Here is a 14,438-nt window from a genome sequence, read left to right as displayed (position 1 = left end):
CTCAGCTAATGAGCTGTGAGGCCAGTAGTGGCTGACATCACGTAGCAATAAGGCTAGGTGTGATGGTGCTGCTCCTAAAAAATACCCAAGTGGGCTGTGTGCATTTCTTCTGGTTGTGCCTGCATAAGGGAATATCGTAATTGTTGCTGAATTTTTTTCCTTTTCTTTCCAGGCCAACCTGTACCCGTGCCTCCTTCAGAATGTGATTTCGCTATTGCTTGCTCAGAATCTCAAGCCTCAATTTCTGCCGCATCAATTGTATCCGCCCTAGATGAGACATCTCTAATCGAAGGAGGCATCACTTCAAGTGAGCAGCCATTGGTCAGCACCACTGATGTGTCCCGAATACAAACGGACACCAATGAAAATTCGTTACAGTTGCCATTCGTTGTAAACACCCTGCCATCTCAAAATAGTGTTGAGCTTTCCAAAGTTTCAAATAGCTGTGACACGCTGGGCTTGGAGAAGTCCATAAAGTCAATTAACATTCTGGCCGTTGACAAACCAAACAAAAAGCTAGCCCCGCAGTTGTGTTTTAACAAAAACAGGAGTCAGGTAGTGGGCCGGTCTCTGGAGGACATTGTCGGTAGGAACAATGCCCTCAACGTGCCAGCCTCCAAGGCAGAAAGTCACAGTTATTCCGGCGAGCACCTGATGAAACAGGAAACACGGAAAGATGGACCCAAAAGTGTGGGCAGTCCAAGAAAGCCAGTGAAGCGGTCGCTGTCTTCGCAAGCTGCCCAGGCGTTTCGTGAGCTTGACAGCCTTTCCAAGCAGCTAGCCAAGCCCAGCCATCTTCCTGAAGCCTGCATCCGGCTTTGGGCTGCAGAAACTGTGATGGCGCTCGGTCACCTTCATCGCTTGGGTGTCATCCGGCAGGACCTCTGTCCACATGACATCCTTTTGGGAGAAGGTGGTGAGTTATTGTCAACAAAGCATGTTGACAACTGTCACTAACTTTGACTGCCGTAACATTTTTGCACATGCTCTTTTTTGCTCTGTGCATAAACATAATCCATTCCAGACATGTTATTGTTGACTAGTTGGGTGTTTTCAGAGGGACAAGTTTGCTGGTGACATGTGCCAAACACATGTTGCTGACAGCATGTCAGTTGCTGGCCATTCTGACTAATTGTTCTGACTAAAAATTGGGATAGGTCTGTGAAATAGATTGTGTGACTGCTTTTGTTCATGTTGTCTTGGTCACATTATTTCCATCTGCTCCTTTATAGGTCATGTGGTGCTCACGTACTGCTGCTACTTCAACTGTGTTGACCGGTCACCCAGTCAGTTTGCACGGGAGAATCAGTATTGTGCTCCAGGTAAGTTAAACATTGTTCGGTATAGCACTGGAGGATTGTGTTTTGTTGTAGGTTACGAGCAGGTTAAGTATGTATCTTAAGACTTCAGTCTCTCTTGGAAATGTTTAATAGCGTGAAAAGTGAGCTACAGATTTGTAATTTCTACAAGCATTTGCACTGCTATTGCAGAGTGCTGGGATAGCTTTTATGTTTCATTGCCAATATTCTCACATTCTTTCCCTTCCTAGCTGTGGTTGCCTAGCAACTAGCATTGGAAATTTGTTTGGCTTATTCAACTTGTAAAGGTTGTGCATGTGGTTTTTGCTCTGCAAGTCACTGTAGTTACACACACACACACACACCAGTGAAAAAGAGTGTTATTACAAGCCCACATGAAAACATGGGTCCCTTTCAGTTGGTTGTGTAAGTTTAAATTAATGGGTGTGTTGCTAATGGCTATGTGAATGTAACGATCCTATTTCGATTCTTTGCATCCTTAATCACTCATACAGGCTGCACTCCACTTACCAGTTGTTTGCCTGGTGATACCAGTCAGCTGTTGTTATTACCAGGGTCAGTCAGTTATGAGCGGTGGGCTCTTGTGAGTGATGGGTAAAAAATAAACATCTAGAAAAGAGCAAAAGGAATCTTTGCATTGTATTGACCCACATGTTTGTTGCCCTGATTTTTCATTGTTCTGTGTGCAAGTATAGAGCAACTTTAATTTCATTATATTGCTTGTGTTTTTTATTTTGAAATGTTACAGAGATCGACAACTTGGGTCCTGTGACACCAGCATGTGACTGGTGGAGTCTTGGAGCACTGTTGTACGAGCTCTTTGTCGAGGCTGTGAGTTGACATTTCTTCCCACCGGGCATTGTGTCAAAAAAAAGATCCTTTTGACTAAAGCTTCTCTAGGCGGAGCTGTTATAATATGTGTTCATTACATTGTAAACTTGCATTACCCAATTTTAGTGTTGGTGCCATTGACCATTTAAGCATAACGTAGCAGTGTCATGTGTAAGACGTTTGTGCACATTGATGAAGTTGAGAGTCTGATGAAATTTCATCTGGTCTGGAAGAATTGTGGAGAAAACAGTACTGATACAGGCCAAACTAAAAAAATTAATAAATACTTGGCATTTCAGCCTTGACACGGGGGAGCCTTGTTCACAGCGTAGGGGTAAATGGGAAGAGCAAGAGGTGATGTGCAGTTGAGCACATGACTTAGTGTGCAAGCATAGATTGGGTTAAGATTTCTGCCACTCCTATTCAAAGTTCATGTGGCTGCCTGGATATGCAAGGACTCAAGACTTGCTGATTCACGCTTCTTTTTCTTCATCTTGGTGCCAGTTCTGTTTGCTTAATTCATTTATTGATGCTGTGAGCCCCATTGCAGCTACGTATTACTGGAGTGGAAAGGATTAAAAAATATACTTTGTAAACCAGTACATCTTGTACCAAATGTGGACCTACAGATTTGTGAAAGCATGGCCTTTGTACTGGAACGTGTAACGAATGGAACATTCTTTATTTGGCAGGACCTTTGTCATAGCTAAAAATTGCTTTTCACCACATATGCCATATTTTAGTTTCTTTTGCTTAATCTGGCTTCCTAGCTGATGGTTGTGCATGCTTACATCACGCTGGGTTCTCTAATGATCATAAACATAGGGGTCGTGTGTCGAAGTTCTAGCACTGCGGCCATCACTGTTGGCACATTTAATGTGGCTGGGTGTCATGTGCTCGTGCCGGCCGATACACTGAGCTTAACGCAATGGTAGCTGAATGTGTGCATAAAATAAATTATGCTGGTCCACTGCACATTCATCGTAAGGTTCGTAACAGTGCAGCAGAAGACACGGACTAAAGGAAGGTAAAAAACGACGACACGGCGCTGATTTTCAACTGATCCCGCGAGCACTGTGCCGTCGTTTTTTACCTTCCTTTTTGTCCATGTCTTGTGTTGCACTGTGACGAACCTCAAAATGAATCCTAACCAACTGGCCCAAGTTGCCGTCTTGAACCAATGCACATCTTGGAATCCACGTGAAGCAAAGCTACCGTGATGGGGTTAATAAAAAATGCTATAAATTCGCCCATTGCGTTCTTGTGTCTTTGGTAAAAGAAAACTGGCGTGCGCATGTGCTCTTGTCCACACGTGCTATGCAGTGCGACACACACAGCAGTCACCTCAAAAAGCTAGTTGGTATTGCGTGATAGAATTATATGTGTGATTGTGGCCTAATTGCTAGAGCATCGGGCTGCTGTGCTGGGGAACCAAGTTTCAATGCCACTATCGGGCATGTAATTCAATCTTCCTTTTATTTATTTATTTATTTATTTAAGACAGCAGCAGCACCCAGTGGCCACAGTCAGGGAGGTTTGGGAGGGTTCGCAAAGAAGGCTTCGCTTCAAAAGCAGTTAGCAAGAAGCATGCACTCAACGATCTCTGTTAATTCGTGTATGTTTGGCACATCAGTTCACTTTCTTTTCTTGTTCCTTCAGCCACTAATCTTATGCCATCCTGGAGGCATTACGCCAAGCACTCGCCTTTACATTCCTGCTCATGTTTCTGCTGAAGGTGCAGACCTGCTGGAAAAGGTAAGGAGCCTAGCTTTCTTCGATTCAACCTTATTCAACATCTGACAAAAACCTAAAGAGGCTTGACATGTTTGAGCCTTTAAAATGTGCTGAAGGCAAGCTGGAAATTGGTGTTTTTGGCTGGAGATAATGTGCCATTGATGTATCTTAGTGCTACCTGTATAGATGCTGCTGCTTGGGGTCATCATTGGGGTCACTGTGTGGGTGAGGCCAGCCAAGTTTGAATTATCCAATGAGGACCAACTTCAGGATCGAAATAACAAAAGTCTTAAGCTCACCGCCGTGTTTTTCAGAAATAAGTGTATCACATCAGCATAATAATTGGGTGGAGCTGCGAGGTAACACGACCAATGATGAAATGACATTTATTGAGCCTTTGTTGCGGTCGTTGCCTTATCAGACTTCCTCTGTCAACTGGATTCCACTTTCCTTTCCTCAGCGCTCTTCCACAAACCTTCTGTAGTAATATTATATGTTAAAGGGATCATAGATACCAGTTAAGCGTGGCAAATAAAACTGCCTAGTTGATAGACAATATTATAATGACGATGTGAGCCAAATATTATTCATGGTCGTGCAGCCCAGAGGACTGCAATTCTTTTTATCAACACACTGCTTTGCTCTTTCCTTTAAACTTTATTTAATGGTTTGCCCAGTTGTTATGATTATTATGACAGACCAATAAACACAGTGGCTATTGGAAAAATTGGCATTGACGTCATGACGAAGCAGTGCCACTGGCAGGACCGAAACTAGCGAAATCTCAGAAGGGTGGTTTGCCGGGCGAGTTGGTCATGCATCCCAGGCTTCGGCAGCGCGAAATAGCGTAGACGGAGGGAAAGAAAACACAGAGACAGCGCCGACTATCAGTTGAGAATTTAATGAAAAAAATATTGGGAGGATGCTTAAGCTTCGCCTTTGAGTGGAGCGTGATACCATTCAAAGATCCCAGACTTCTCACGCTTCGTGGCAACTGCAGCTTATGTAACCGTAAGGTTTACCAGGAAACAACGGCGGCGAATGCTATTTATTTATTTATTCAAATAACTCACCGGCTCCTTTACATGGGAGCATTGTGTGAGTGGGACAATATACATGAAAGTCGCAAAAGCATAGGAACAATTACACCGATTGAAGAAAAACATTGTGCAGTTGTTAGCGACAAACACCAGACATTATACTCTTAAAATCAAGGAAAGCAGTTATAGAAATTCTAGGTTTTAGGAATGTGGCTATATAAAAACAGCACACAACTTGGCTCAGAACTAAACAATGCACAGTTTCACACATGTAATACAACATTAGAAAACATTTTGTTTTGGTAACAGCGTATAAAAACAAAGATATTAGGTAAGTATGGCGGTTATCCTGTCTATAAATGCGTCAGTATCTCTGGTGCTCGTGGCGTCATTATCTTATGCACAAAGGCAAACTTTCTGGTTGAAACGCGGCTTCTTGCGTGCGCCGCAATGTGGCCTAGGTGAGTGCCATCTGGAGGAATTGCAAGGAACCAGGTTCATCGCTTTATGGTCTTTAAGATTTGCACGTTCCAGCGCACGCAAATCTCGGAGATCATGGCTGCTCTGTCAATGATAGAAATGCTCAAAAAGGGATTTGTGTTTTGAGTTTGCATGTAACACAATGATGTTTTCTTGTATATTCAAATTGCAATCTGACACTATCATATCCGTAGCTTGTGTGTAAGTAACACTTTACAATTTTTCTGACGTATCTTACCTTGAGAAATTCAATTAGTTCAGTAAATTCTTCGCGCGACATGGAGGGCCTGCATGGTTCGGTATGCATAGTTCGAAATGATTTTTGCCGAAACAACGGTCGATGCTGGAAGTGGGATGCTGGCGCTGGATTTTCTGTGACATGGCGCCCTTAATGCTATCGCGTTAAAAGAAAAGAACAGGCGTATATAGACGTGCTGAAAAACACACGTGGTATGTACGAAGAAAAAGTGAGAAAATTTCTATGTTCCCTCGTCACTTAGTGGAGGGCGCCGAGGTGAACTTGGCACTATGCAGCTTACTGGATGGTCTCGCGACGCACGTTTCACCCAATTTACTTATAAAAAAGCTTGGCAAGCTATGTGCGGCAATAGAGGTGACAAACGAAGACAGCGCTGTCCTTTGTTTACGTTCGCGCTATCAAACATCATGAATCAATGCCAGCTAGCCCCTTTGTATATCTGCCTCTAGCGTAGAGTAGTGTGATAGACTGACCTCAAAGGCCCTGTCGGTATTAAAGCTTAGCACAGTTATGACAAGTGGTAAACACACTGCTGCTAGCAGTGGCATTAAGGCTCTGCTTCATTGATCCTTTGCAGTTCTCTTATTGTTTTGCCTGTACCTTTTGGAAGACAGCCACTTTTTCAAAGAAAGATTTTTAAAATTTTCTAGCACAACTCTTCACCGAAGCATCTGTGCTACTCGGGAGTGGGAAGAATTCAGCACTCTATTGCTATCTGTGTTAAAATGTGGACTGCAGCGCCACACATTGCAATGTCACTGCCCTGGTTACCAGCCACTTCTGCCTTTCACATTTTTCACATCCATGTACTTTATGATTCAGCTGTGGTGGGATACTTCTTAGTATGAGGTTTAAATTTGAGGGTACTCCTAACTGTACAAGAAATATCCTCTCAACGGCTTTAGGCTGCTGATTAGGTCTCGCGAAGGCAGCATACACAAATGCTGTAATCGTTATTGAAAAGGGTATTCTTTCTCTTTTGTCTTTGTTCCTTGAAGCTCTTGGCATACCACGCCCATCAGCGTCTCGGCTACGGTCCCACAGGCACAGAAGACGTCAAGTGCCACCCCTTCTTTGCCACAATCGACTGGAAAAGATTGAGTCTGCCGAGGTGAACTCCGGAGTGCCGAGCCCTTACTTGCAATTCGTGCACCTTGCATCGCCACATTGAAGCCACTCAAGACGGTTCTCATTTGGGACTGCTGTATAAAGAAGTCATAATCGTTTCCATCCAGCATTCACCAGACATTCGTTTGCTCGTGCACATTGGACTGCATTGCTATAAGCCATACTCTTTTTTTGTCACAAGTGATAATGGTAGTGGTCAGAATAGCCATCATCGCTGTATGTCACAGATGAGTTCGACAAGATATTTATTTGTTGTGTTTATCAGAAATTCATATGCTTGGTTGTGTCCTTGCACATTGTCACATTGACAGCGCCTAGGCGATTGAGGGCCAGTGGTGGCATCAGAAACAACAGTGCCTGTGATCATTTCAGATGTGTACGTGTTTGTTGATGTGTGGGTCAAACGTACTAGTAGGCTCATTTCAAGACGAATGTGAACAGACCTGGGAAGTCTGCTAGTGCTATTACGAGTTAGCTTGACAGAAGTGCACTGAACGTGTGAGAGATAGATACATAAACAATTAATTTTTAAAGATGACTTAGTTCAAGTCAGTTCACCTGAAAGGAGTCTGTACTTCATTCTTTATAGCGAAGCTGTTAAGGGGACTTCTACAACCGTCTTTGTGCGATGGTAGCGAAGAAGCTGTAGGAACTCAGCCTGCATCAAAGCCTCGAACATGCTTTGAAACATAATTATTAAAGTTTAGGTAATAAAAGTTACCTCGAATAAACATCACTGGACTAGACAACAATTTCATTGAGGTGTATCTTAGCCAGTAATCCACAATTTTTGTTTCTCACTTCACGCTTAGCTGGCTCCACTTTGGAGATCAGCAAGGAGGGGCCCAAATTGCAATTTTGTGGGTATAATGTCTGTGACCTTTAGCTAAGATCAACTTTAGTTTGGGTAGCATACTAAGCACCTCAACGTTCATGTTCCCACACTATCAGTGTCCAGTTAGCGTCTCGGCAGTTAGCATCTTCGGCCATGCCAGGGATCCTGCCTGCTACTAATCTAGGGGTCCTCTGCCCGTAATCGCCTGCCCTCCTGCAAAGGTAGCATCAAGGCCTCTGCCCCTAAGGAGCACTGTTTCACACTCAAAGGACGTGAGAAATCCTTTGTACAGCTTCGTTGTTCTTGACGTACGAGTTGCTCAGAGTGGCACACATCTGCGTTTGGCTGACATAGCACTTGTGACACAAAGTTTCAGTATTTTGCTTTGTTGTGTGATGCCACAGTTCTTGTGCTTATTACTGTTGCACTGTTTGTTTGCTATGAACCATGGCTAATGGGGACCAGCAGGCTCCACTGAATTGATAATGTTTTGATTGATGCCACAAGTTGAGCGGCTTGTGCACCAAGCCGCTCATAAAATAATTAAATGAAGGGAATGAATTTTGGGACTGTTATTAATGTTGACGATATCAAAGAATGAGTCTAGCTGCCTGTTCTTTTAGTTATATGAAAAACAAAGGAAATGAGACCTGTAGTTGGCCTGGATCTGACTTTTTTTTTATGTTGTAGGATTGTCTTGTTCATGTTCTTAGATTTAATGTGCTTTTGCATGGTAGTTTCTAATTTAAAATGTCATGATGCGATTAGAGAGCTGCCGTGATAGCGACACACCATGTTTACATTCATGTGTTGCACTTTGGTGAATCCAAAAGAGAAACAGAGCTAGTCAAGCTCAGTAAAAAGCTCCTGTTTCTGGTTTCTTTCTTTTCCTTTGTTTTTGAAAGAGGGGAAGCTGGAATGTCCTCACATTTAAAGGAAACTCTCTTTGGCATTGAATGATTTTATAATGTACCACAACACTGAATAGTGTGACAGAAACATGTAGTATGGCAGTACATATTTATGTCTTAATACATAGAGACTCATGTATTTATCATCACATAGTACAAGTACAGACATGCTGTATGCGAGAACTGTGTTAGTTGTGTTTTGCTATTTGCTGGAATGTTGCATGGCATGCTTTTGTTCATTTCTCTAGCTCTCTCTTCGTTGTCTTTTTTTGGGGCAGGTACGTTTCTTTCAAATTGCAGATACGTGGAACAGAGACAAAGCCTGTCGTCAATGGGACACTAAAAGAGGAAGCTTTCAGAGCAAGCTAGTTGGTATTCCACCATGACTAAACTTGAACTGTGAAAGAAAAAAAAAACAGGTACGGAAGGACAGACATGGACACAGACAAAGAGGAATTTACATTTGTGCTGTGTTATACTAAGTTGCGATTGTGTAGTACAGCAAGACAGCCATTCTTGCATTTAGAGGAGGCCTGGTAAGCCAGAGATAGGTGGCATTGTTCATTCTGATGTTTCCGCACCAGCTCTCCACGATCTGATGGGTTTTTGATGGTGTCTACTCAGATCTCAGTAAGGCGGCTTTTACACCATAAATTGACAAAGGTCACTTCACCGACCGTGAATGGCAACCGAAGAGTGACTGATGCATGGCAACCGATGCTCACACAAGCAAGTGGGACATGCCCTTCACCATTTTGAAATGTCTTGCGGTAGGTGCCGTCCTCGTCTTACTCACGCCAGCATAGCCACATAAAATAAGCACTGGCGTATTTTGATGTTCTGCTACTGGGGCTGCTGATCGGTCCATAAGCTTTGTGATTTAAGTCACGGTGCTGAAAAATCAGTCACCGAGCAACTTCATGAAATTTGTTGTTATAGAGTGATCATTTGCAGCTTGCTGCGACACGTCAGAATTTGCTGTCGCTCAAGTTTGTTGCTTGTCGGTGAAACCCCATACGAGCGATAGCTGCAGATGGCGCCACGATGCAACAGGCAGCCCAGGCTATATGCCTGCTCATCTGTTTTGGTTTGTAAATGGCGCTGTTAATTAATGGCCAGTGGGCTCGCATTTTATACTGCACTTTGCTCGTGAGCTCGGACCCTACTGCCAACAGTTGTACCACAACCTCTCTGGCACACATTTCTGAAACAGCGAGATTTCACGGATCGAGCATCCATACTTCATTGTAGCTAAAACACTGCAACTTGCAGAACTAACCACATGTCTTGGCCAGTCGGTCGAGGTGCTTTTGGGCGCCCCACGTAACAAGTGACGAGAATAAGTAAATCTGTTCCCATGACGGCCCATTTCATCACTCTAGGTTGTTGCTAGTCATCGTGTCGCATAAAATCGCGTGCATGGTGTTTGAGCTTAACTTGGTCTCACGACCTTTGTGATTTACCCCACCGTTTATCAGTAAAATGAGATGACATTGCATTCGAAGGAAACTGAAGAATCAACTTATTGAGTTTTGAGAACTTTTCCTGTGCCAAAATGGCTCAAATACACGAAAATACTTTAAAGTCCGTGGTCACACTGGCGTATCAGTGCTGACGTATTGGTACAGACTTTTCGGTGTTGACGTTTTGGTGCAAAATTAAGTAAGGAAAAGTGTGGCCTTCATTTTGTTTACCAGTAATCAACCCTTTTCTGTCAAATGAAAGACTACGTTACCAGTCTAACTTGATTAAGTTTTTCCTCTTTAGTGTCCCTTTAAAAGTTATCTGTTGCAGTATTACGCAACCAATTTCTGTGACATGCCATGAGTACGTTTATTTGGAGATTGGTAGAGGTGCACAAACATTTGAAAAATTTGAATAGTGCATATAACCTACTTCATTTTTTTCTCAGTCTAAATGGCCACTATTCGTCATCATCAGCCCATTTTATGACCACTGCAGGACGAAGGCCACTCCCTGCGATCCCCAATTGCGCCTGTCCTGCACCAACTGATTAGAACTTGCGCCTGCAAATTTCCTAATTTCATCACCCCACCTAGTTTTCTGCCATCCTCAACTGTGCTTCCCTTCTCTTGGCACCCATTCTGTAACTCTAATGGTCCACTGGTTATCTATCCTACACATTACATGGTCTGTTCAGCTCCATTTCTTTCTCTAAATGTCAATGCTTTGATTGACTATCCCCGCTTACTCTTTGATCCACGCCACTGTCTTCCTATCTCTTAACGTTACACCTAAATTTTTTAATCTTTTAAATGTACTTATCAAGTGACAATGCTCGTTAGTAAATTTCGAATGTATAATGCATTGTATTAATGCTGCTGGGAGGTGGGGGGGTGTATGTCGTCGACAGTCATATCTTACATGTATAAGCTAAATCTCCCTGTTGTAGCACAATTCGGTGGATGAAAAATACGAAGCCAGGCAGTGCAATTGTAAAGCTATACTAGGAGATTTCATTGTATTCACATGTTTGAATCACATACAACTTGTTTTTATGCCAAGTCATCTTTAGGCATAAAGCTAGCAGTTTGAGATTGATGCTTGGATGAAGTATTGAAGTGGTTAGATTGAGAAGAACCAGGCACGAGAGTCTCATCGGGAACCTCTCAGCAATTTGTGGTTTGCAGATGACATTGCCCTGTTCAGCAATGCTGGAGGTGCCTTGCCACGCATAATTGGAGACCTTAATCAAGTCTGAATGTAGGTGTGAGAATTAATATGTAGAAGACAAAGGTAATGTTCAGTAGCCTAAAAATAAAACTAAAGTTTGCGATTGGCAGTCAGCCTCTAGAACCTGGCAAGAGTATGTTTGCCGGGGGCAGCTACTCACAGCTGATTTTCTTCTCACGCTGATCATGAGAAGAAAATTTACAGAACAATAAAAAGGGATTGGAGTGCACATGGCAGGCACACTCGATTTATAACCAGCAGCTTACTACTATCCTTCAGAAGTGCACAATCATTGCATTCTACTGGTACTAACATATTCAGTAGTAACTTGAGAAGTAGTAAGACTATGCAACAAGTGTAATGGAAAATGTTGGCTGATAAGGGGCATGGCTTTGTTATGTGCTACTGTTTCTTAGGTCACAGCAAACTTATATCTTTGTCTTCTCCTCTGTAAAGTACAAGGACAATGGGGAAGAAAAGTGAACAAGTCAATACCGTCGCACAGCCACCTTGCGACCGTCCATCACCATCTAGTGCGTGCAGTGAACGAAGTGTGCAGTAGACTCCTTAAGATGAACCCCAAGAGACCTTGAAAATGTACTAATTTTACAAGAAGGCATACTTTAATGCCAACAGTACCGAAATTTCACTTTTGCTAAATCGGTAATAATTGAGTCGTCAACAGTTCGACAAAAGTTCGTCTGATCGGGTAACATGATGATGAAGAAATTGCGGTCACTGACCAAGTCGAGGTGAAAATAACACAGAGACGTTTCCGGGGGGGTTATGACATCATATTCGGTATTTAGAGACTTTACTATTACATTTTAAAAATCTTATAACTGCTTCCCAACCTTTGTACTTGCCAAGTGTCATCCTTTATACATGCAAAAAATGTGTGGCAGAGATTCTGCTACTTTTGAAACATGTGTTGGTACTCCTTTAAGTGCCCCAAACATGTCCAGCAACCTGGGAATCTTCTGGTAGGATGAAAAATTCATCCTACCAGAGTTCACCTAAGGCAAGTCTGCTGTACCTGTTAAAGCAAATGGTGTGCAAGTGTGCGTCATGGTAAACCATATGTCACATGTGCCAAATTTCTACACTCCTGTTTCACCAGATCGCTAAAGTGACTACTGCATGGTTGCTTCTTTCACTTTTTCTTTCCCTCTCGAATAATATTGCTACACAAAATTTGATTCATAGGCTTTATGTGGGCATTGTTGCCGCTGCTGTTTTAAAGCAAATGGTGGTTGGTTATGCGTAGAATAAAGCATCGTAGTTCATCGGTGGATGGCACCACTCACTTGATGTTCATGGTTGTATTCCTTCTGTCCGTTTTCTTCATGTTGTAGTTTGCTGAGTGAAATGACAGGATCCCTTACTGTAGAGGAGGAAGCACTCGGAAAATGGCAGTGGAACGTTTGCAGTAACAATCAGAGTTGCAATCACGGATGATATATCCACAGACTTTTTTTACTTACACCTATGCTATAGTAGTATGCATACCATGAGATAACAAGCCTGTGCTTGTCCTTATGGTTTTAGATAGGTTGTATGTGTAAGTGTGTAAGTATGTGTTATCGAGTGCTTCTGAATGCAGTAGAAAAGGTCAACATTGTGTTTCTATGTGCAGCTCAGCTATCCGTGAAAGAAAAGAAACACCACTTTCCAAACAACATGTATATTGTGACAACATAAAATACAAGCAGTAAAGATACGAGAAATATTCACAAGTAAAATACAGCAATGTACATATAACCACAGCTGAGTATTGCATACAGTTTGTGCCCCGTGTGTTAGTTCCAAACATTTCTCAAGGTACAAGTGTACTACTACACACAAACACACTTCTACAGTAGGTAACAACCATAAAATATATATATAGTATATTTATCACAACAGTCTTACAATCAAAGCTCTCTTATGAGAAACATGGTTGAACTGGGCATTAATAATGTACATCGTATATTGCCTTCCTTAGATAAAGGAGGTAAGATAAAAAAAAATACCTTTGTCTGTGACGAGTTGTGTACCCTAATTTGTGAGCACGCCGCCAAGATACTGCACCGAAAAGTGCTCAAGGTTCACTCCGAGGATGCTTTCAGCTTTCAAGATACAGAGAAATTCATCATGCACAGAACAGTAACAAAAACGCACATTGAATGTTCGTAATGAAAATACAGAACTGCAAAACCATCTCCACAGTTTCACAAGCATTATGCAAGCTTAGTTGCAGTCCCTGACCTTGTTTGGAAAAACCCAAATTCATTTTCAGAGGACTAACAGCAACTGATGTGCAAACAACATCGACTGAATCAAGAGGCCTGCCCAGTTGTATGAAAGTGTCGTTTCCTTTTTTTTTTACAGACAGGCGGCAAAGTGTGAATCTGCAAATATGCAGCGGCAATGCAGGCAAAATATGTGTGCCCATCCTAGCTGCAAGTCATTGGCAACTAGGCATGGTGTGATAAGTAATGCAGTTTCAACAAACTCTACTGGTGTCATCTTTGCATGATCACTCGGGGGCGAGCAGTCCACTGGAGATTCTCACCCAAATGGTGGGGCATTAAAGAAGCGCAGGGTCAGAATGCGCATCTGCTCTTCTTGTTCACACGACAAGCCACATGCTGTGACGTGAGGTGCATATACAGAGGTGGCAACCTTGTGCCATCTTGTAATTCCTAGTGGATTTTTCACATGCACATGCATTCGCTTCTGCTGTAAAAATCGAGGGCTTCGTGCAAGGAGTGAAGAAGGTACAGCAGCACCAGCTTGCATGCCTGCACCTCACTCCTGCTTGAAGCGCAACTTTGGTTGCATCCACTGAGGTGTGTCAGTAAGACTGTGTGATTTCGCATAAGTCTAGCATTATGCCTAAGCATAATGCTAAGCATTATAGCATAGGCTATATGCCTGGAACATTTTGTGCTTTTTTTCCTGTGCCCTGTGTTAAATGTCCTTTGATGGCAGCTGAAGGCCACAAGGTGTGCAGATCTTGGCAACTGACTAGGTAGAAAATGTCCAGTAATGTCACTGTCACCGGAGCAGAAAAACACCTTGAGGCAAAATTTCCCTTTTCAAAAATTGCAGGAAGATAATCAGTCTACACATGATATTGCATTTCATTGTGGTTATCAAAAAGTTTACCTACTGTGGAGAAATGTCACATTGTAGTTGGGATACTATGTCATGTTCTGTATGAGA

The 14,438-nt window shown here is 42.6% G+C and overlaps 1 protein-coding gene across 2 annotated transcripts in view; it reads left to right on the top strand.

Annotated features, from left to right (window-relative positions):
• LOC139056062 (ribosomal protein S6 kinase-like 1) overlaps positions 1-10,488 on the top strand; it is a 28,902-nt gene extending 18,414 nt beyond the window's left edge. For both annotated transcript variants that reach the window (XM_070533890.1, XM_070533888.1), the window contains exons 11-15: positions 173-916; positions 1,233-1,322; positions 2,068-2,150; positions 3,810-3,905; positions 6,662-10,488. In XM_070533890.1, the coding sequence (XP_070389991.1) occupies positions 173-916; positions 1,233-1,322; positions 2,068-2,150; positions 3,810-3,905; positions 6,662-6,778 (1,130 nt within the window). In that variant the 3' untranslated portion in view covers positions 6,779-10,488. The remainder of the gene's footprint in view (positions 1-172; positions 917-1,232; positions 1,323-2,067; positions 2,151-3,809; positions 3,906-6,661) is intronic.
• Positions 10,489-14,438: the final 3,950 nt, after the last annotated feature.

This window comes from Dermacentor albipictus, chromosome 2 (assembly GCF_038994185.2).
Source record: "Dermacentor albipictus isolate Rhodes 1998 colony chromosome 2, USDA_Dalb.pri_finalv2, whole genome shotgun sequence".
NCBI classification, from domain to species: domain Eukaryota; kingdom Metazoa; phylum Arthropoda; class Arachnida; order Ixodida; family Ixodidae; genus Dermacentor; species Dermacentor albipictus.
Note: the sequence above shows the minus strand (reverse complement) of the source record. Positions and strands in the feature narration are given on the sequence as shown.